Raw genomic sequence first — 23,160 nt, 5'->3', positions numbered from 1 at the left:
GTCCCAGCATTCCATGCGCGTGAAAACAACATTCAGGTGGCGGGTAGGTGACTAAACTACTACTATGATGAATATGAAAACATAATACTGTAGTATAGACCATATATTTATGCATGTATTAGACATCTCAAGACACACTTGAGACATACAGAATTGTGTGGAAAAAACATGCATAAATTACTACGCTTTTGCCCATTTAGCTTGCACGTGTGCTAGCGAGCTAGCTTGACTGTTTGTTTTGATCAGCCAGCAAAGTTTACAAACATGAGAAGAATATCACCTAGGTTGCACAAATTCTGATGTTAATATTGGTTATGAAGTGTGCTCATCCTAATGCCTCCTCGGAGATGAGAAAAGGCTGGGTTTGGGAATGAGTGATTTTTTTCCAGCATTGTCTGTCTCATTTTTATTCTGGTTCTTTCAAAGAACGAATGAACTCTGCCATCATTGTCATCCGTGTAGAAATATATATATATATACCAACACACACACACACACACACACACACACACACACACACACACACACACACACACACACACACACACACACACACTTATGTGTACAGGTAATCCCATTGAGACATGTCCTGCGAGGTCCCATTCTCAAGAGTGACCTGGTTTGTTATAACATAATATCAACATTGTTCCTTACAGAACCAAGAACAAGCAACGCTGTATGACGCATAAGAGTTGTGAAGAAGAGAGGGTGTATGACTGTTGGATCCAACATCAACTCACTTTGCCACAGAAGACACAATGCCCTACCACTGTGTGGCTTATGGCTGTGGAAAAACGGTGGAAGATGGTGTTACTCTGTACAAATTCCCCAAAGATCCTGAGGAGTTGCGAAAATGGGAGAAACAGGTGCAGCGGACTCGCTGCAACTGGACCGCCACCCCCAGGTCTCACCTGTGCAGTGATCATTTTGGCAGGGAGTACTTTGATTTGAAGCAGCCCTATAGCATGCTCAAATCCGTGATTGCTTCCGGGAACTTGAAGCTGAAGCCCGGGGCTGTACCAACAGTGTTCATCCGACCCACCTGCTTCACCTGTAATGGAGTGGGCTGCATCGAGTGCCTGCCTCCCATCCAAAGAAAGCTCATAGCATTGGGCCAGACAGAATCCAATCCCCCAGTAAGTCATTGTTTCAGAGATTGTGTGATAAATACTTATTTTGAAATTGGGGCTGCATTGTTCGATATATTAGTCTGTCCTTTTCTTTTAATGGAGGATAGGGAACTTTACTGATGCGTAGTATTTTACTGAGCCAGATAGTTGGCTGTGAAGGGGACATACAATAATAGAGAGTCTGGACATGTAATCTGGACAGGATTTTAATTCAGGGCAATAGCCAATAGTGCTTCATTTGTGCTGTTCACCGTTGTGCCAGTTGTGCCTTGTTCCGCATAGGCTTGTAATCCCCTGGCTCTCCTACACTGTCTTCCTCTCAGCTTTCCTACTTTCACTGTTAATAATAATAATATTTGAACAAAATTTTTGATCAAACCCTAAAACAACTGCACACTCTCAAAACAAAAGAACACTGCACTAGCAGGGCTCCAGACACACTTTATAGTTGGTTGCACTGGTGCGCCTAACTTTGTCATATGTAGGTGCACCAGCATATCATTTAGATGCACCCCCTCACTCTCTCACACACACACACACACACACACCCCTGGTAAATGTAAGGTGCAACCAATGACAATTTTTAGTTGCATTCGACAGATGTTTTGGTGCATGTGCGCTCAAAATCGGCCTGCATAGACTCTAGCATTCCTCACACTCTTGTATACGTTTACACTTGTATATGTTTTTCTCTCAACAGACAGATGATGAGTTGGAGGAGACTGAGCTAGGTGGTGAGGAAGTCTACAAGGAAGGAAGGGTTCAGTCTCGAAAAAAGGTCAAGGAAGACAGACCAGGTAAGGAGCAAATGACAACATGTTGTATTATAACAATGATTCCCTGAAGAAGACCATTCCAGGTCGAAACGTTGGCTATCGTAAAATTATTTTACATCGTGGCTATGAGTGTGCAGCCTTTTCTTCACTTTTAGACTTATGCACCAAGGTCAGCAGCATCTCAGCAATACTGGTGTGCGCCCTTCTCCTGTTTGTTTGCCGTATTATAACATTGATAACGTGTGCTTGTCGACGGGTAAACGGGTATGATGTAAGAGCAAATGGCTGCTGTGTGAATATGGTAAATTCTTGGTTCTACCATTCTTTTTGTTCTCCAGCTGTGTGCGAGATGTGTGGTACCAGTGGGACCACTGGAACATTCTTCTCCAGGAGCAAACGCTTCTGCAATGTCTCCTGCTCGCGCTCCTATTCCTCCAATTCTAAGAAGTCCTCCGTACTGGCACGTCTACAGGTAAGAGAAATGGAGATATGATTCTGGTAATCACAAGTAATGGAGGGGGAGAGAAATGGATGATTTATAAATCAATGAATTTAATGATAATGTTGACACTCTTGACTTTCTATCTCCAAGATGTTCTCAACTGGGAAAACCAATAATATATTCAATTACAAAATATTTCTCTATTAAAGTTCTTTCAATATCTTTCAAAAGTTTCAATATAATAATATATTCAATAAGTGGTTCCTTCCCATACTTTTCCCCTCCCTCTCAACTTCCCCTCTGTCTCATTAACTACTTCCCTAATCCTATTTTATACTAGCTACCTGCAAAGCTTGTAGATTGGCAAACTTCAAATCGATAACACAATTGTTTCAAACTTTTGCCTCAATTATGATTGAATATATGATTATTAAAAATAGTGAAAATAGCAGATGTACAAGCTCATTAATTACAACTCATTACGTGCCTTTGTCTCCCAAGGGAAAGCCCCCATCAAAGAAAGCAATAGTGCTGAGCAAGGTGGCCAAGGCTCCTCCTACCTCTGGACCGGGTGGTGAGAACACACACATGCACAAACATTACCAAAAATTTTACTTAAAGCGTCTCATGGATCGAAGGATTCTGACCGCGTTCAAGGAAGTGCAACAGCCCTCCAGCGGCAAAAAAAAACAAACAAATTCTCTCAGAATATATCCAATGCTTCGTCGGCAGCTTCCAGCGGTCCAAGATTTGATCTCGACCTATGTTGAAATCAATTTTGACACACAACTATGGTGATGGACTGGGGGATTAATGCTCTGTTTCTAACGAGAAGAGAAACTGAATTAATCAATAATGCTTCTGTTAGTGTTCCGTGGGAGAAATGCTGTTAGTGGGAATGGAACCATAGGCGCCCCCACCGGAAGAGTAGGGCTGAGGGCGGACCAAATGGGCCAACATCCTGTTATCAACATTCTCTTCGGCGGTCAAATTCAATTTAGACAATGGGTTCCCAGATTGGGCTCAGTGTAGCCTGACAGCGCGCCGTGGGTTCGAGTCCTGATGGGCCTTTGCTGCATGTCACTCCCCATCTCTCTCCATTTCCTGTCAGCCTACTGTCCTGTCAATAAAGGCATAAAAACCCTAAAATAAATATATATTAAAAAAGATGGGTGTTAGATTCGAACCCCGGGTCCTCACGACTCACAAGGAGTATGGTCAGTGTACTGTATTAACTGACACTGATCCATGAGGTCTTACTATTGTATTGGGTTGCTTAACCTTGAATTAATGAAATCTTTATTTTGAACATGTTAAAATTAGACAACCACCTTATCTGTTGATTGTTGACTGTATGATTCGTTGTTTAATTCCTGTATAATGACAAGAAACTATATTTCTATTCTAACCTCAGGCTTTGATTGGGGCTCCTACCTGGACAGGGAAACATCTCTGGCTGCTTCTGTCTCCTGCTTCAGACACGTGAGTTGGGACTAGGAGGAGGTTCTTTATACTCCTTTTATTAGCCATTGTTGCGGTGCTTTGCCAAGACCCGCCCTTGGCCGCCTCTGATTGGCCACTTTCAGCCTGTTTTTTCACCAAACGGCCGGGTGGTGAGGCGATGACTTTATAAACTTTATGTAGAAAAATGCAGGGTTTATGAAATCATGCGAGGCAACGTTGGTGCTCAATAATCGCATATTTCCGCGCAAAATATGCGGGCTTGCATGATTTTATAAACCCCGCATTTTTCGCCACACCCGTTCGTTCACGTTCACACACGGTAAAGAACAGTGCTTGTGTGTGTGTGTGTACAGGCTGGTAGCGGTCAATCAGAGGCAGGCGGGGTGTTTCTAAGGGCGGGTCTTGGCCAAGCACCGCCGTAGTTTGTATAAACGCACGTCCTACTCCCACTCAACATTCCCTGCTAACAGGGAGTGTGTTCGTACAGACGCTCGACAAAGCAGGATGCTCAACAATGGATTTGAACCCACAACCTCTGCGGTGATGGTCAGCTACTTTACCACTGTGCCACCCGAGCGCTTCCCCGTTGTTAATTCTTGGAGGATCACAGGAACATTGACTGAGCACTATCTGCACACATAGACTCCAAACTACTGATTACTTGTATTGTTGGTGTATTAGGAACTATTTTCTGTATTTGCCCTTGTCACTCTGGATAAGCAGATGAGAATCACTGTACTGTAAAATGTGCCAAACAATTTAACATGCTCCTACCCAGAGAAATGTGTAACAAATGTAAAATGATCTTCAATTCCACCATTAAACACAGCCAATATTCCTGACTAAAAGGGTTTTTCTTTGACTCTTCCCCTTCCTGCAGGCTCCCCTGTGTGCCCAGTGGGATGACATCAATGTAGGGATGAAGGTGGAGGTGTTGAACACCAACGCAGTCCTGCCCAGTAAAGTCTACTGGATCGCCACTATCATTCAGTTAGCAGGTCTGTACTATACACCTGTATGTGTTGGTGTAAGTGACTGTTTACATCACGTCGTCGTAAACCTGTGGTAACTACTTTTTTCTGATGCTTTCCTTTCCATGGAAATGTAATAATTCTTGGTGTCACCATGGCCTACCTCTCTGTCCTTGTCTCCAGGATACAAAGCTCTGTTAAGGTATGAAGGCTTTGAATACGACAGCAGCCATGATTTCTGGTGCAACCTCGGTTCAGGGGAATTGTACCCAATCGGCTGGTGCGCAATGACCAGCAAGTTGCTGGTTCCACCTCAAGGTGAGTATTCACATCTGGAGTGCAGGCCACTGCGTGGCCCTCATATCTACATCACACCACACCACCAATCCGACTGATCTGGCCATATATGGAGATATCTGTATCTGTCAGTCCTTGTCCCTTTATGCCCATAAGATTTGCAGCTCCATCCACTCCTTGTTTAACTTATAACTCAAAAAGGCTGTATCTCGCTTCCTAAGCACTTTTTTTTACTTTGAAAAAATAAAAAAATAAAAATCATAATGGCCAGAAATAGATAATAATAATTTGGGCACTCAATGAGTTAATACATTTACATAGTGTGAAAACCTTTGAAAAAAAAAGTGAAGACATTAAATGGTTTTAATAGGATAAAAAAACATATGTAGGTGGGGAATCACTTTGAAACGAGCAATGAATTCTGAAAATAAATGAAAATGTCTTTATAGATGTGCAGCAGTTCATCCCTGATTGGAAGGAGTATCTGATGAGGAAACTGGTTGGGGCCAACACTCTACCTGTCGACTTCTACATCAAGGTAGGCATGAGGTAGATGTAGAATGTATTGCCATCCGTTGGTCAAAGTGAAATTTGTCTCTCAGTGTGAAACTAGTTCATAAACTATCAGTATATGCTGGTCATTTCTACATGAGTGCAACAAACCCTTATCCCTCCAGTTAGCAGAGAGCATGAAGTGCTCATTCAAGCCAGGCTTGCGGGTGGAAGTGGTCGACAACAAGCACGTGTCTCGGACACGGGTGGCCGTGGTGGACAAGGTGATCGGGGGGCGCCTTCGGCTGCTGTATGAGGACTCAAATCCTGATGGACCAGATAAAGTCATCCCAGATTTCTGGTGCCACATGTGGAGCCCCCTCCTCCACCCGATTAGCTGGTCCAATAAAGTGGGACACACCATTAAATCCCCAGGTATGAAGCCATACGCCCTGGGAGGGTGGGGTAGGGTTGACAAGACCGACAGTGAGACCAAGAGTGAGCAAATGACTTAAGGCAGCTAGATACTCACTGTCTGACTTTTAAAGTCGTCAGGGAGTCATCAGATCGTTATGCATTTCACACTACACAAGTCTCTTTCTTGAAATCGGCTGTCATAATATCGTTGTGGTTTTCACACTATGATTGATCAGCACAATCGTGGAAAATGTCTTGCTGTGTGTTGTAGCTCTTAAGTTAAAAAATAAAATGAGCACAAATGTTTCAATACTAGGGAAAATTAAATGGAGAGAATAAAGACAAAGGGAATTTGAGGCATACTGTTTTCAAGTGACATTGATCAGTACTCAGTACAAAACTTTTCTACAACTAACCATATACATTATATATATATATATATATTTTTTTTAAGAATTCTGCCTTTATTGATACTACATGCAGCAATTCAACCCCTATCCAACCCTGCATCGTCATATCATGGCTTTTTATTTTTTATCTTCCAGCTAAGAGAGAAACCAGTGGTCTGTCTCGGAAGGCTCATCCAGACACTTTATTCATGCTGTTTAAAAGGGTAAAGTGAAGATTTCCACTGAAGATGCATGATTAAGTTGTTGCGCATTGCGTCACACAAACTAAGTATAAATCAGGTGTTAGTTTTCATAAAAAAAAGGTCACAGGATGACTCACTGTAATGTCTCTGATCCACAGCCCAGGATGGTGTACATGGCAGGAGGATTCTTTGAGGAGGGAATGAAACTAGAGGCTATAGACCCCCTCAACCTAGTTAACATCTGTGTGGCTTCTGTACACAAGGTAAAAGAGCTCCCCCCATTATTTGCCTTGCATTGGCTTGATTGTGTGAGTTCTGACACTCTTGTCCTCCTTGTCCATCCTCCGTCTCTGTCTCTCAGGTGTTGTTGGACGGCTATCTGATGGTTAGCATTGATGGTGCTGATCCAGAAAACGGTGGTGACAAATTTTGTTACCACGCCTCCTCTCATGCCATCCTGCCCACTGGCTTCTGCCTGAAGAACAACATCCCCCTCACAGTACCTCCAGGTACATCCTCTTATTCTCTCTCCACTTAAACAAACAAGACGGGGTGTAATAAAGGCGTCTTGGCGTGACTTCCATCTGAATCTCTGACATCATATTGGTCATGTCAGTCTTGCCCAAATATGGAGGGACGGTGGATCTGAGATTATGAATTCACAAACTGTAAAAAGTATTCACCAAATAATATAATTGGGGATTTACTTCCTTGGGCTATTGGCTATCTCCTTAGCACCCTTGAGAATTGGGACATATCATGTCCTACCAAAACATTTTACATTTTTACTAATTAACACACTCATTTAAAAAAAAATGTTGGGTGAAAATATATTGAATTACATATGATTTATACAATGTTTTGGTCTGGTTTCCTTTTTTTATTTATTTTTTACTTGCAATCTGCTAGAAAACACCTGTGTAACAAAATAGACAGGAAAGCTGCTGAAGCTAATGTAAGGTTTCTATTTTTTATTTTTTTTAAAGGTTTAAAATGTGTAGTTTTATTAGCATTAAGAGAACTCTAAGAAGAAAAGACTAAGAAGAAAAAATGTTGTCAACTCAAATATGCCATCTTATGGAGTTGACATTGAAATAAAAAAACAGTGTGAGGTTGGCCCATTACATGGTTTAATAGTCAACACTTTGATCTTTTAAAATATATTTTCCTGGCATAACTGAAAGAGTCTTTAAACAATTATGTCCCAATTCTCAGGAATGGGCATGTCTCGCCTTCTACATGTAGGAGCCACGCTGTAAAAATAATCTTTAGTAGATTTTTGTGGTGGTCTTCTGATGGTCCTAGCTCAATCCAAGACCTGTAGTGCATGGCATCTATCCCCACTGTCATCTACTACATCAAGTAGTTACTTAAAATCTGTGAATATACCGAAAAATTCAAGGGGGTTTCCACAATTTGGTGTTTCTCCTTCTGCCACCAGATTATGACTCTCAGACATTCACCTGGGACAAATACTTGGAAGAAACCAGAGAAAAAGCTGCACCACCACGGCTGTTCAACACTGTAAGTTGAGATTGTCCTAACCAGTAATTGTCGTAAAAAACATCCTACGGTAATTATTATAATTAATTATTATTATCTGATTGTATCTTTAGGACTACCCAGGACATGGCTTCTCCCCCAACATGAAACTGGAGGCGTCTGACCTCATGGAGCCGCGGTTGGTGTGTGTGGCCACTGTGAGGCGCTGTGTGGGTCGCCTGCTTCTCATTCACTTTGATGGCTGGGAGGAGGAGTTTGACCAGTGGGTGGACCACCAGTCCCCAGACATCTACCCTGTAGGCTGGTGTGATGTCACCGGCTACCAGCTCCAACCGCCTATCGGTAAGGGTCTTTACTCTTTACCAATATAGAGGTTCTTCTGATCTACAGAACTTACTAACACTATAACAAGGGTCTGATGTATTAACAAAGCACACAGTTACCTCTGTTAATACAGAGGCCTTTACTCTAAAGCCCACATGCAGTAATGTGTGTGTTGAAATTCAATTTAATTCAATTCAAGTGGATCCACAATTACAGAATACATAATAATACATAGAAAACAAAACAAAAAAACGTAATACTGTGTGTACCACATACTATAAGTGCTATAAGTTCTGGGCTGGTGTGGCTGAGACTCCCTGGCCGATATCTGATCGCTGTCTCGAACCCTGCCTGTACACCAATACACAAGATCTGATAGTTTGGCCCGGACGGTTAGCGCAACCCTCTGGGTACCTAGGCTGGTAATCCAGCCTGACAGCGTGTCGCGGGTTTGACTCCCGATCGCAAGCTCATACTACCACAGAACCACCGGAAGCCTTCATTGTGGTAGTTACACCCCATTGAGGCAACCAATAGGGAAGATAACATTGAGTTTCAACTTTCCAGAGATGGAGAACTACAATATCCCGACCCTCTGCCCTATGGTGTTGTCAACATAATCTTTTTTTCTATATAAAACTGACAGATTCTTTGTTCCCTCTCCAAGACGCAGCAGAGAACCAGACAGTGCGCCCCAAGAAACCAAAGGCTTACGTGTATAAGGGAAAGGGAAAGAGTAAGTTCTTCCGCCTCAAAAACACTTTGGTCCTCTGTGACTTGCTGTAGTGTTTGCACTGTTGTAGTGTGCACAGATATTAGATAACAGTAGAGATCATAATTATAAGAGAGCTGAGCCAGAAGTCAAAGCTCTCGATCTTCGTTCCTACTTATTTTCTATGTGGGTCATAACCAAAAGAACAATATTGCGGATACAAGCGGCTGAAATGGGTTTTCTCAAGAGGTTGGCTGGCATCTCCCTTGAGGGTGAGCAGGGAACAAACTTAACGTTTTTGCTTACCCGTCAAAGTGGCTGGTAGGTTTAAAAATACCAGCCAGGCAGATTCATTCCTGGTCATTGTTTTCAATAACTATTATAAATAACTTAAGGAATATTGGCATAATGTTAGTGGACTGAAGGCAGACTCTATAAAAGTGGTGCTTTAGACAGAATCACAGAACAGAAGCTATTCATTTTTAAAATTAAAAAATTGTCTCCTAATTTCTTAACACATCAGAGTGACTGGTTAAGTTTCTGTAATTTATCAGCCGAAGAGAAAATCTACACGCCGTTGGTTGATGTTATGTTGTTCCCTGGGATAAGGTGAGACGGAGAGTGAGAAGGAGAGACTCTGAATAGAGCCGCTGCTCCTTTATGTAGAAAGGAGCCAGTTAAGGTGCTTTGGGCATCTAGTAAGGATGCCTCCCCAGGGAGGTTTTCACACCCAGCTGGAAGGAGGTCATGGAACAGACCGAGGACCAGGTAAGGCGGTTATATCTCCCTTGGAATGCCTCGGAATCCTGATGATGATGATGTGAAAGAATAGAAAGGCTACTCCTCCCCCTCAATGAATGAATGACTAATGTCTCTCTACTTGTCTTGTTCCGCCACTCAAGAGAGAGGGAGGAAGAGAAACCGCGTTGAACAACAGTCCGACGAGGATCACAGTTCGCGCCAGACTCCAGACCTCCAGCATTCCAGTGTCGTCGGCCCCAATGGTCCCCTGGGGCTCGTTGGCCCATCTGCACCTCCAGAACCCAGCCTGGTTGTACCCAAGACAGAGCCAGAAGAGCAGGAGAGTAAGTAGAATGAAACGATTAACAACAGTGTTTTTGTAGAGTACAAATTCAGGTGTTCTTCTCAAATGTTCTTTTTCTTTGTCCATATTGTTGCTGTCGGAGACATACCTTGTATGTCCAAAACAGTTGCCCACACTTTTATTTTAACCATTATGTTACCTAACCTTATTAAAATGAGGCTATAGAATAAGATATAAAGCAGGAATATTTTTTTATCTCTTCGCTAAGAGAAAGAGGTCTGTGGTCTTAGTTTTATACAATATTTCATATTACAAAATAGATATATTCGAATATATTCTAATGGGTTGTTTGTTCTATAAAGAATATTCGACTGCCAGACAGCGATATTAAATGCACAGTTTTAGTCATTTACTGAAAGCACCTCTCCCATCCCGTCTCTCTAGTCGTTGCTGTGCAGGTGAAGGTGGAGGAGTTGGAGGTGGAGTGCCCCATCTCTGCTTCGTGCATTCCCGTCGCTCCACTCCCTCTGGCCACTGTGAAGCAGGAGAGCCAGGCGGAGGCACAGACCAAGACAGCGGAATACGAGGCAATGGAACAGGGAACGGCAGGAAAGGCGGGTGGCCAAATGAAAGAAGAGTGTAACAGGAAGGCTAGGGACTCAGCGGGAGGAAGAGCGCGCTCGAGGACTGAGGAGACTGCAAACGAGAGCCATGCAGAGCCGAGCGGAAATGAGGAGAGCATCAACTTAAAGCAGAGACAGAAGTTGGACCAAGAAGGAGAGTCCAGAAGCATCCAGAGTCCCACGGAAAAGATGTTGGACGCAGGGGATGGAGGGGACAGTACGGAGAGGCCGGAAGTGCAAAGAGACGACCGGGAGACCAGAGAAAATGTGGAGCCGACTGCAGAGCAAAGTGTGGCAGAGAGAGAGCAGAGAGTGGAGGATGTTCATATGACAGAGCAGGGATGGGAGGAGAGCGAGGTCCAAAGGGGAATATTGGATGGCAGAGAGGGATACGCGACAGATGAGAGCAAGACGGACAAGTTGACAGAGCAGTACAAGAAGTCGGACCAAGAAGTGGAGACCAGGAGCATCCAGAGCCCTGTGGAAAAGACATTGGACGCAGTGGAGGGAGGGGACGGTACTGAGCAGGCGAAAGGGCAAAGTAACGACCAGGAGACCTCAGCAGATGTCGAGCAGACTGCACAGCAAAGTGTGGCGGACAGAGAGCAGAGAGTGAAGGATGTTCATATGACGGAACAGGGTAGGGAAGAGAGCAAGGCAAGAGAGGCCCACAGTGAATCATTAGAAGGCAGACATGGTCATGCGACAGACATGGGCGGGACAGACTTGTTAGAGCAGAACCAGGGGGATGTAGACGACGCAAAGGACCAGGCAGAGCAGGAAGCGGAATCAATGGAACACTGACATTTCAGCAGCTTGGACACTTCTTGTCCCTGAATAATTGTAACAATGGACAGCGTGTTACAAAAAACACTGATATATCAGGCTGATATTTGCATTTTGTATCATATTGGGATTGGCGGCTAATGATGGCAATATGGCTTTTTTCCCTGTGTATGGACCAGTACTCTACGTTTTCCCTACTTTTTCAAAAGTGGGACACAGCATTTTGGATCAAATAACTGCTGTAATGGCCTTCAGCTATTCTCTTGGTTGTATCTGTTTTTACCTCTGGAGACTCCCGTCCAGGACAGGCTTCAGACGCGCCTCATCAGGAGACTTGGCTCAGATTTGATTGATTTGGCGTTATAAACCCGCTGTGACCGCATGCCCTTGCTGATGTCGACCCCAGGCAGGGTTCGAACCCACAACCATCCGCACGAAAGGCGTGTGCTCTAACCAGAGCACGTGAGCGGAGCGGAGCGGGTGGAAATGCCGCTCGGCGCTCCAGGGGGCTTGTTTCACGCTCGCTATTCGCTCACGTCGACTCGCTCCGCTCCCCGTCGCTCCTCGCTCACGTTGATTTGCGCAAATCTCGCTCCATGCTCCGCTCAAACCGGGTCGCTCAACAGTAAAAAAAAGAAAAGAAAGTAGAAATTCTAATGAAATCTCGGTGCGCTGTGCACTGCTGCATGTGTGTGTCTCTGAGTCCGTGCGACCGGGCATGCTCAAACATTCGGTGCGCGGCCCCCGCGAAGGCGGTCCTCGCTCTGAGTAGCGCTCCAACCTTTTTATAAACCAGCTCCGCGCTCACGTCAAAATCGCGTCGCTCCGCTCCGCTCACATGCTCTGGCTCTAACTGCTACACTGGGGCGGCCCTCAGCTATTATCTTTTCCATTATCATGGGATTCTGAATTTGAAAAAAAAAAAAAGAAATAATGCATGTGGCATAAACACATTAACATCTGAACACATGGTTTAAAAGGGTAAAGATCTTGATTGTAAGGACACTACTGACATTCTTCTGTTGTATTATGTTTATTCCTTCTTGTTCTTTTACATCACGGTATGATTGGTAGATTATTAACCGTTGATTAAAATACTGTACCAAAGCTGTTGATTTGAAAGATGCTTGAAATGACATTCACAAAACCAGTAAATGTTATACTTTCTGTAGAAGTAGAGGCTATCCATAGAGACAGTCATGGTGTAGTGGTTAAGGTAAGTTAGCCTGAAGCTGTAGATGCCTCAGAAGTCAAACATTTTTCCTAGAAATGCCTAAACAGTAATATAAGAGACCATTTGGTTCATCAAAATGAGAAGTACTAAACAACTATAAGCTGGTGGATTGGACTTCTATTACCAAAGCCAATTGACCATTCTCTTTGCCTCTTTGGCAAGTTCCAAGATCTCTTAGCTGTAACTGCATGGCTAATTGTACGAAGGTAGAGCAGTGCATCATTGTAAAAGATGTCCAAAATACCTGATCTGGATAAATAGTTTTTTATACCCCCCCCCCCCCCCCCCACACACCTCTAGTACTGATGAGACAAAGAGAATGCCTATCAGTGACTTTTGTTTGCCTTTTAAAGAGGCATAAATGTGTTCATGAAAGTTTTCTTGGATGGCGGGTTTAACAGCAGAAATGTAATAAAAAGCAGAGCTCAATGTGTGAATGAAACTTATCTCAAGCTGAGCTGTGCACAGTTCACTGATCGTCAGTACAGAACCCAGAGGGTGCCCGCTCATCCCCCCCACAAAGGCAGTTTCAAGCTGTCTTGCTTCTCTTTGCTGGTTTCTTGGTGACCGGGGTGTGACTCTTGCGAGGCTTGGCTTTCGCTTTGAGCATTTTGGTCTGATGAGGGCCATTAAGATGTGCTGGCTTAGGTTTGGTGGACTTGGGCGCCTTGGAGGTCTTTGGGGCAGGCAGGACCGGGGCGGAGGGGAGGCTCTCCCCCCCAGGACAGGCCTTGAAGATGTGGACATCCTTGACCCTGCGACCTCGGAGCTCAGGAGGGTTAGCACAGGTGGCACGCACCTTCAGGTTGACTTTCTCAATCCACCTGGAATAAAACATACATTGTTCCAACAATAAGAATTGTTTAAAAGTTAAGATTATCTAGATTGTATAGTATATTTTCTATACTGACATGAGTCTAAAAAAGAATTAACAAAATAGTTATCTAATCTAATATTGACTAAAATATAACCTGACATACACAGGGTGTGTATGTGTGTGTGTGTGTGTGTGTGTGTGTGTGTGTGTGTGCGCATAAAATATCTACAGTATGTATTAAAAAAATATATGTATATATAAAAACTATAACATCTTTAGTATTTTATACCACAGTGAGTGATCTGGAGGAAATAAAATTGTTTCACTATTATATGTCTTACATGCGTAGTGGCAGCAGGGGGCAGTCACAGAGCAGGGGGTTTTCAGCCAGGTTGATGACCTCCAGAGAGGTCAGGGGATGTAGGTCGGGTATCTCCTCTAGCTGGTTGCCTTCGAGGAAGAGGCTCCTCAGACTGGGACCCAGCCCTGCCAGGGCATCCTTAGACATCTGAGGTGGCAGAGGGAAAATGGTACAGCATGCTACAGGAAAGATGTTTGTAGGCCATTGCAGAAATTACTTCTGCCACCGATTTTGGAAAATTCTACATTGGGTTTTGGATCATATTTAAAAAAAAAAGCTTGGTAGCAAAGAAAGGCTTATAATCATGTTTTTGTGAAATTTGTGCAAATCTTTGAATATATATATTTTTAAAGCGAGCATTTGTAACTCAAATCTTTGCTTCTGGAGGTCCCTGGAACAAGATATTTGACAAATGTTCACAAAAATATATATTCAAAGATTTGCACAAATTTTCACGATTTTTCAAAAATAGCAGATCTACAAACATGGTCCACTCACCTTCTCCAACCCCATGTTGTTCAGATACAGCTCCTTCAGCGATCCAGCTAATGGCAGGAAAGCATCGGCCCCCACCCAGCGGATGGGGTTCCCCGACAGCCTCAGGTCCCCAAGGTTCCCTGCTTTACCCAGAGCCTCCGTCGGCAGCTCTTTCAGCTTGTTCCCTCCCAGGTGGAGCGTGTCGAGGTCGGTGGCCTGGTCCAAAGCCCTGGGGGCCACCGTGCCGATAGCATTCCCGGTGAGGTAGAGGCCCCTCAGGCCCTCGGCGCCGGCCAGGGCCCCGGCCTCCAGTCTTGTAACGGCGTTGTTCTCCAGGTGGAGGGCTAGCAGGCCGGGTAGCAGGTTGAAGGCTCCCTTTGGGAAGCTGGTGAAGCGATTCTTCTCCAGGTGGAGGTAAGTCAGCTGGGGGAGACCTGGGGATTAATAATAATAAAAATGATAATGCACTTTACATCTTTGCCAATCACAAAGTGCTACAGGGGTTAAAAACAAATGGCACGACAAAGGCAAGACAAAAACTAAAAACAAGACCTTGGGGTAAAAAGTAGATCAAAAACTAATTAAGGCATAGAGTTAAAGACCTAAGAAAGAAAGGCTAAGCAAGCTTTGTTAAAAAGGTATGTTTTGAGTCCATTTTTAAAAGCATCGGTAAATTGTGGGGCTCTCAAATTGACGGGTAGGGCATTCCACAGGCATGAGGCAGTGGAACAGAATGCCCGGTCACCCATGGTGCGGAGCTTGGTCATGGGGCAAGGAGAAGGTTGGTGTTGGACGAGGGAAGGTTTCAAGTGGAGAGTTGTGGTTTGAGAAGTTCTTTGAGGGGGGATGCATTGATGTGTCAGAAGGGAGATCTTGTATTCAGTCCTGAAGGTGATGGGGAGCCAGTGAAGTGAACAGATTGTGTTTACGTGTGTTTGTGAAATTCAGTTTGACAAAGGCCTGCTGTAAATGTAGCTCCTCTTATCTGAGAATTTCATCTTTGCATGTACATATCTCTCTATGTATCAATCAATATCGACATTGATAGATATTGATCTATCGATCCATCTATTCATCCACTCATTTGGAATTACCTTTGAAGGCATCAGGGCTGAGGGAGGTGAGGTCATTCTCTGACAGATACAGGTAGACCAGCCCCTTCATGCCACTGAAGGCTCCGCCCTCCACCTCCACGATCTTGCACCGCTGTAGATGCAGCGACACCACCTGTGCGAGGCCGGGGAAGCTGTTGCTGGACAGATAGTGGAAGTGGTTGCTGCGCAGATCCAGGAGCCGCGTGCTGGGAGAGAAGCCACGCGGCACCTTGGTGTGGCCGCGGTTTTCGCAGGACGAATGGTGCGTCTCACCCTGGGGGAAGAGGCAGAAGGAGCAGAGAGAGAGAGATAGGAAGGGAAATGTGAAAAGGATGGAGGAGAAGAAGAGTGGACAGGCAGGTAGAGAAAACAATATTAGACATACTGTTCAGCCCACGTGCAAACGCAACTACTCACAGACTGAGAGAACAAGGCCCACGGAGTCCCGCATGGGAACCACTTCAGTACCACAGCAAATATTGTGACACTGCCATGTACTGGGGACCAGAATCTGTAAACCAAGGCATATTTGATGGACCTCTGTCAGCCTAGTGGGATGGGTGGAATTTTCATCCCTATTTGGTACTCCTGCGCCTCCTGCAATTATTTGCGTTCACATTTAACAAGAAATTCCCAAGTAGATGCTCAAACTTGTGAAACTCAATAAGGGTTTTAGCATGCAGATCATGGATACAGTAAGCATCGTCTCATGTGGCGACTACCAAATATCACAGACACTGAACAGAATTTAGCCAATGCTCTCGGCTTGGGCATTCCTGTAATCTGAAGGCCTCTCACAACAAATGTATGGACATTACCGAGGCTTCCAAATATGAACATGAGCAGTTTACATTTGTAACCAAGCTGTAGGACTTTATTTCACTAATTATGTGACTTCTGAAGGTAATTGGTTGCACCAGAACTTTTTAGGGGCTTCATAACAGAGGGGGTGAATACATGTGCACATGCCAATTATCAGTTCTTTATTTTTTTAAATCCTTTTTTTATATATATATTTCTCATTTCATTTCAAAACTAAGACTATTTCGTGCAGGGATGAGAAGCCCAAACAGAAAATGGGAAATGTTTATTTTGCTAAATATCTGTATACGTGTGGACAGGGCCTCACAGGGCCTTTCCCCACTCCTGACCTCTTCTCCCTCAGACCTATAACCTTATTTGCTCTCAATGTACACAGTATGTACACAGCATATATTATTTTAATAGATTCACTTCCATTCTTACTTTATTTATATATATTATTGCGACATTAGTGCAGGAACTGTAGAATAAACAATTAACTTCTGTATTGTTACTGTACATTTAGCAAAGTTTGATTTCTTCAACACTTACCTCACAGGCACAGTTGACGGGACACTTGACCTTGTTTTCGGGCTCTTGGGTAGGCGGAGGTGTGATCCTGGTGGCCTCCTCAAACTCTGCCTTCAACATGGCCTCCTGGCTCTGGCAGCGAAGGTCTCCAGGGTAGAGGGACTCTATGCTTTCTCCGGACAAATGGCTCGGTCCTCCGCATGCCCCAATCAGCTTCACCTTACCACCGATAGCCCACTCCCTGTGGGTGGGTTGAGGAAGAAAATCTAATCATGTGGATCTTGGGATGCGCATGGGAACGGTGTGGCCTCCAAATGTGGGCAAGGTTTCAACCCGATCAGAGCTCCATTGACTTCCATTATAAAGGTGTATAAAACATAATGTAAAAAAAATAAAGAACTACTTCTGTGAACTACTGGCAGTGTGCACAAGAATTTTTGGCACGGATCGGTCCAGGGGTTTGAGAGAGTATCTCCAGACACACAGACACACAGACAGACAGACAGACAGATGGACAGAACAACCCTCTTATAGACACTAGACTCCTGCAGAGCCACACTGTAAAAAGACACAGCCAATGCCTTCATTTGTCAGTGTCACTGAATGGTTTGATGAATGGTGTGATTATTTTTGTTTACACTTTACACTAAACTCTGTTTTTAGAAAGTTGTTATACAACAGAACTCGGATCAAAACACATTAATCACTTTGACGCTTTGTGGACATGTACATCATCGATTTGCGCTGTTTTTCGAATATTCGTGAATATTTTTAGAAAACATTCCCAAAATAGGGACAACAGGTTGAAGAACACAATTCAGCTTGTTAGTGACCCATGACAACGTGTCAGAATCCCACCTGAGAGGGCGCAGGTAGCAGTTGCAGTAGATGGGGTTGCCGGCCAGGTTGAGGCGCGCCAGCTTGGGTGATCCGGCGGAGAATGGCTGAACCACACGCAGCTGGTTGTGGCTGATATCCAGGTGGGTGAGGCGGGGAGACGTGGCTATGGCCGAGCTGGCCAGGTCCTGGAGGGACATGTGGTCCAGGAAGAGGTGAGTGAGCTTGGCCATGGACACCACCTCCTCCCCCAGGTAGGTCATAGGGTTGTAGCTCATGTCCAGACGAGTGACCTCTGGTAGTCTGGATGACAAGAGAGGAAGGAGGAGAGCTTTAAAAAAAACAGTCAACAAGAACAAACTGAGGAAAATGTAAGGCCTAATTTAGGCGTGCCAATTTTACAGTGCCCTGTCCTGGTGAAATGACTGATATGTACTCAGCCCAGGCTTAGCCGCACAGCAGCGTACCTGGTCATGGTCTCCGTAGGGAAGAACTGCAGCTCATTGTGGTCCAGACTGAGTCTGGTCAGTGTGAAGAGACCAGCGAAGGCCTCTATGTCCAGGTAGTTCAGAGAGTTGTGGCTGAGACGCAGCCACTTGATGTTTTGCATGCCCTGGAAGAAGTATTTGCAATTGGTAAATAGTCTGTTATCTTTGACTCTCTGTCTCCATCTTTCTAGTATGTGCATGAACTGCCTCTATGTACGTTTGTGTGTACATTTGTGCTTGTAGGTGTATGTGTGAGAGTACCTGGAAGGCCATGTTGGGTATATAGACCAGCCGATTGTGTGTGAGGGAAAGCAGGTTGAGAAAGCCCAGCTGAGAGAAAGCTCCAGCCTTGATCTCCTCCACGCGGTTTCGATCGATCATCAGCTGCTTCAGGGACGACAAGCCATCAAACGATTCCTGCACACCACAGAAACAAAGAGCCATTATGATTAGTGGCTTGAATCCCACTCAGGACCAGCATGTCTCCCACCAGCCACCACCACTTGTAGCTCCAGTCACTCTCCACTGTTTAGGATATAATGTAGCAGAAATACCTAAAACACTATTGAAGGTATCACAAGGTGAGGATTGCCAGAACAGTGCATCTTGTAGGAATAGTATACTTTAAAAATGACTCATCTAATGATATAATAAAATTGTGTAATGAAGATGAGAGAGAGATGGAGCAGGTCTCACCCAGAGGTGCTCAGAGAGAGAGAGAGATTGAGGGGAGAGAGAAAGAAAATGGTTTTATTTATCCAACCTGGTAGAGGATCTCTATGTTGTTATTGGCCAAGTTGAGAAAGACCAAGCGTCCCAGGCTGCGGAAGGCTCCTTCCTTCACAGTGCGTATGTTGCAGCGTTGCAAGGTCAGGTGAGTCAGGTAGGGGGTGTGTTTAAATGCCCCCGTGGGAAGCTCCTGGATGTCATTGCCCCTCAGATCCAGCTTTACAGTGATCTATTAGCAACAGACAGATTAGTATATTGGTTAACCCTGCTGCAGCTCTGGAACCATAAGTGCTTCCTAGTCTAGGGTCAAATCCTGCCAGAACCACCACTTGATTCTACACTATGCTCTCTCTCTCTCTCTCTCTCTCTCTCTCTCTCTCTCTCTCTCTCTCTCTCTCTCTCTCTCTCTCTCTCTCTCTCTCTCTCTCTCTCTCTCTCTCTCTCTCTCTCTCTCTCTGCATGCAATATTCATAACTAGGGGAAAACTTAGTAAAAGGGGAATCGACTGCTCACACTGTAAAATCCTGAGAGTTAATTTAACTCTGAGAGTAAAAATAAGGAGAAAGGAGAGGTCCATTTTTACACTGTGCACCCTCATTCAAAGAAAGAAATAGAGTGCTGGAATATTTTAAACCAAGCATTACTTTGAACAATTGCATTGAGTCTGAAGAAAACAAATCACCACATATTTGAAGTTCTTTATCAATATCTTTTCAACACTGGAATTCAAAAGTTGCCATCCACACACAAGAGATGAAAATATGCAAAATGATCAAATGAACCATAACCTCATCTATTGTTGGAGGAACTTCGGTCAGGTTTTTGTTGACGCAGGTGACGGTGAGCTGGATGGGGTCGCAGACGCACTGCTTGGGGCATTTGGCCAGGTGCGCTCCGGGCACAAACAGGAGCAGAGCTAGCAGCGGCCAGTAGAGGGCGTCGAGAGAGACCTTGGAATACATCTGAGAGGAAAAACCCATTCACAAACAGGAATCAATCTAGCTCTTGACAATTAAGACGAGTCACTGCATCTTATGTCTTAATTCTCCACTACGTATCCTTTGTATACAGTACTGTTGGTGGTGGAAAAGGTACTCTCATGTTTTACTTAAGTATGAGTATCAATACTACTGCAATGTAGAAATACTCTGCTCTGCTACAAGTAAAAGTCCGGAATTCAACGCATTATGCAGAATGTGCCATTTCACAAGTTTTCAAATGTATAAAAATCTTTTGACAATAGATATAAGTGACACATTGTGAGCTTGTAGATCTGGTATTTTCAAATGCCCAAAATGTATATGGCTGAAGTGGTTACTGTATATTTTTGTAATAATAATCAAAATCTATAAAGTAACTATTACCTAAAGTTTTCAAATAATTGCAGTGGAGTAAAAGGTATAGGCTACAATATTTGCCTCTGAGATGTAGTGGAGTATAGACGTAAAAGTAGGCTACTGAAACTTGGAAATACTCCATAAAGTGAAAAACACCTCAAAACAAGTACAGTACTTGAGTAAATGTAGCCTACTTAGTTTACACTGTATAAGGTGCAAATGTGCCTGTCACTGTGTATTAGGCTACATGTTATGCTCCTCTAAACCATAATCTGATTAAAAAATAAAAAAGGAATTCTCAACACAAATCCCAGATTTTATTTTAGGGATTGTGATTTTGGCCAGATTGCGCTGCCAATGCCATAGTCTTCAATGGAATGCATTATGGCCACATTAGTTAGTAGGCTAGTCTGACGAATGAAAAAGCTTCAGTTCTGCACTCTAGCCTGCTTCAAAATGCATGCATCGTTATGGTCAAACTCCTATTAAATATATATAGATAGAGGGACAAGACCAACACAAGTTAACCCTTTACGTAAAACTATAAACACGTTAATCTAAAGTTGTTTGTATATTCACGTGCATGGTGTTCCTGTCATTACCTGAACACTGAAAAGATCCCAGATGAAAAGTCTAATCGATCCAATCAACCCTTTCCAAGATATAAAACTCAACAAATGCTCATATTTCTAGATCCGTTCGTCCTTTTTGCTATTTTTTGGATAATATCTCGGACGCCTGAGCGACGATCAGAGAAGGAAAGGTTAGAAAGAGGCAAAGAAACTGGAGACGGTGGAATTTCCTCGGGCAAAGCCCGTGTGTCAGTGTGTCCCTCGGGGGACCAAACAGTCAGACCGCAGTGGAGCTGGCACGCTGTGCGCGCACAAAGACGCGCAGTGTATTCGAGTCGGGCACCATCCGGAGTAGCGACTACTGCAGTGTCCCGTAAATAAACCCCAGGAATGGTAAGTGACTAGCTTGTAAATTACCTGCCATAATTCGCATTACATGCGTTCAACCCAGTAGAGATTCAACCCAGGCTCAAACAAGGGGTTAAATTCGTTCTACTGCTATGCACCAAAATGTGGAACGCCCTGCCAACAGTCATAAAAAAAGTGTGAATCCTTAAACTCTCCTTCAAAACCGCTCTAAAGAGCTTTTACAGGTGGCTGCAATTCGGAACTGGCCCCTGTAAAAAGTCCAAGCCTATCACCAGAAATGCCCCCCCCCCTTCCCCATTTCGATGAATTGAATACACATCACACAGGACCCCAATGTAAACAAGCCATATAGTGCTTTCTTGGGGTTTAATCCGTTTAGCAGACCTTGTATAGAACTGTAGCCTACTTTCTGTGAAAGTTTGCAAAAAGTATTCAATCAATGAATTGCCGAATGCAAATACGGTGCGGGAAATATATCAGAGAAACGATCGCGTGCTTGTTGTATGAGGAGTGGGCCACAATGGAAACAAATAAGTCCTCTTAGTCCTGCACTTTATTGTGTTATTATTATCCTCTTTAGGGTTTTAAGTGTAGTAGTCCTGGACTTTATTGTGTTATTATCCTCTTTAGGTTTTAAGTGTAGGCTGTTAAAAGCGTAGGCTACTTTTCAAATACAATAACATAATTTGCGCACTTTTGACCGTCCCCTATAATATATAACTCTTATCTGTCATTTCGGTTACATGCACACAGTTTAGCATCAATCTTCTAGATTTAGGCCTATATAGTACACAAAGATCGGCCTAAATTTCATTCTAATTTACGCGGTGAAGCACTCACTTTGCCCCGGTGTCGGTTGTTCTGTTCTCCAGCTGTTTGCTACTTGTCCGTAGATTCTCTCACGGTCTCTGGTCTCCCTCCGATGCTCTTCCCCTGGTTGTCCCCCATCTAAAACAAACTCAGCTTATCCCTTCCATTCAGCCTGCCCCCCGTCTTTCTCCTCACTTCTGCCGAGTTCCAAGAATGACACGGACCGAGTCATGACATAAAATGCCATCTATGTAAACCCAGCGGTTCCCAAACTTTTTAGCCCGTGACCCCAAATAGAAATTTGATGTCTCCTCAGGACCCAAACTAGTGAAAATTTATTTTAGTTCTTTTAATTTTATTTATGAAAAATGGCTTGAATTTCTTTTTAATGTCTGAAAAAAAGGATGATATTTACTCGCGAACCACGAATATCGGTCCACGACCCACTGTAAGGGAAACTAAACATCGTTGTAATATTATCAACCACTGATTTGAAGAAACAACGTATGATTAGCTGTATCATTTATGCACTCACAGGCGTCAATGAGTATACAAAGAAAATTGTAGGCTACTACTACTGCAGCCTATTTGATAACAGTGTAGTAGGCCAGTGGTTCTCAAACCTTTTCATGTCAAGGACCCCCAAAATGATATGAATTTGGCCGCGGACCCCCATCTCAAATATTCTGTTCCAGTGACCCCCAGAGGCAAATATTTGAGTTAAAAATGTTGTCTTAAAAAATATATATATCCCAAGGTTTACACAAATGTTCACGATTTTTCAAAAATAGCAGATCTACAAGCTATGAGCTATGAGCTTGCTCTAGCTTGTATATCTGCTATTTTTTAATAGCCAAAGTATAAAAGGTTAAAATGATTGTGACGCTATATTAACACATTTTACTGGGGACCCCCTGGAACCCCCCCACAAGTACCCCTGAGGTCACCGCACCCCACTTTGAGAACCAATGTTGTAGGCTACATACAATCCTATCCAATGTTATTCATTCATAGAAGTAGGCTAGATTAATATTCAGATTTAAAAAGTATATTCCTTTTCATTTCCTATTTTCCATTCTAAAACATACATGATCAATATGAGAGATGGTGGCATTGGTTCTAGGGCTGT

The 23,160-nt window shown here is 43.8% G+C and overlaps 2 protein-coding genes across 3 annotated transcripts; one reads left to right on the top strand and one right to left on the bottom strand.

Annotated features, from left to right (window-relative positions):
• On the top strand, window positions 1-12,681 carry l3mbtl2 (L3MBTL histone methyl-lysine binding protein 2). Its single transcript, XM_084079490.1, has 18 exons — window positions 1-43; window positions 657-1,136; window positions 1,831-1,927; window positions 2,245-2,378; window positions 2,850-2,922; window positions 3,763-3,830; window positions 4,693-4,810; window positions 4,967-5,101; window positions 5,530-5,618; window positions 5,758-6,007; window positions 6,535-6,602; window positions 6,740-6,844; window positions 6,943-7,090; window positions 8,023-8,105; window positions 8,198-8,426; window positions 9,076-9,144; window positions 10,023-10,205; window positions 10,610-12,681. The coding sequence occupies exons 2-18, from the start codon at window positions 759-761 to the stop codon at window positions 11,590-11,592; spliced, it is 3,210 nt and encodes a 1,069-aa protein (XP_083935616.1). The 5' UTR covers window positions 1-43; window positions 657-758; the 3' UTR covers window positions 11,593-12,681.
• Window positions 12,682-12,808: 127 nt separating this feature from the next.
• chadlb (chondroadherin-like b) lies at window positions 12,809-22,157 on the bottom strand. Of its 2 annotated transcripts, none has more exons than XM_084079492.1 (11): window positions 22,062-22,157; window positions 19,732-19,905; window positions 18,978-19,172; window positions 18,476-18,631; window positions 18,194-18,339; window positions 17,748-18,029; window positions 16,911-17,130; window positions 15,558-15,831; window positions 14,485-14,897; window positions 13,967-14,133; window positions 12,809-13,632 (listed from the first exon to the last, which is right to left on the bottom strand). In XM_084079492.1, exons 2-11 carry the CDS (start codon window positions 19,903-19,905, stop codon window positions 13,338-13,340), a joined length of 2,322 nt encoding a protein of 773 aa, XP_083935618.1. In that variant the 5' UTR covers window positions 22,062-22,157; the 3' UTR covers window positions 12,809-13,337. The 2 variants fall into 2 exon arrangements, with proteins under 2 accessions (XP_083935618.1, XP_083935617.1); XM_084079491.1 differs by lacking the exon at window positions 22,062-22,157 and adding an exon at window positions 20,883-21,021.
• Between the last annotated feature and the right edge of the window lie 1,003 nt (window positions 22,158-23,160).

This window comes from Gymnoscopelus microlampas, assembly GCF_963454915.1.
Source record: "Gymnoscopelus microlampas genome assembly, chromosome: 14".
In the NCBI taxonomy this organism is placed as follows: domain Eukaryota; kingdom Metazoa; phylum Chordata; class Actinopteri; order Myctophiformes; family Myctophidae; genus Gymnoscopelus; species Gymnoscopelus microlampas.
The sequence above is the reverse complement of the archived record's forward strand: the minus strand, read 5'-3'. Positions and strand labels throughout refer to the sequence as shown.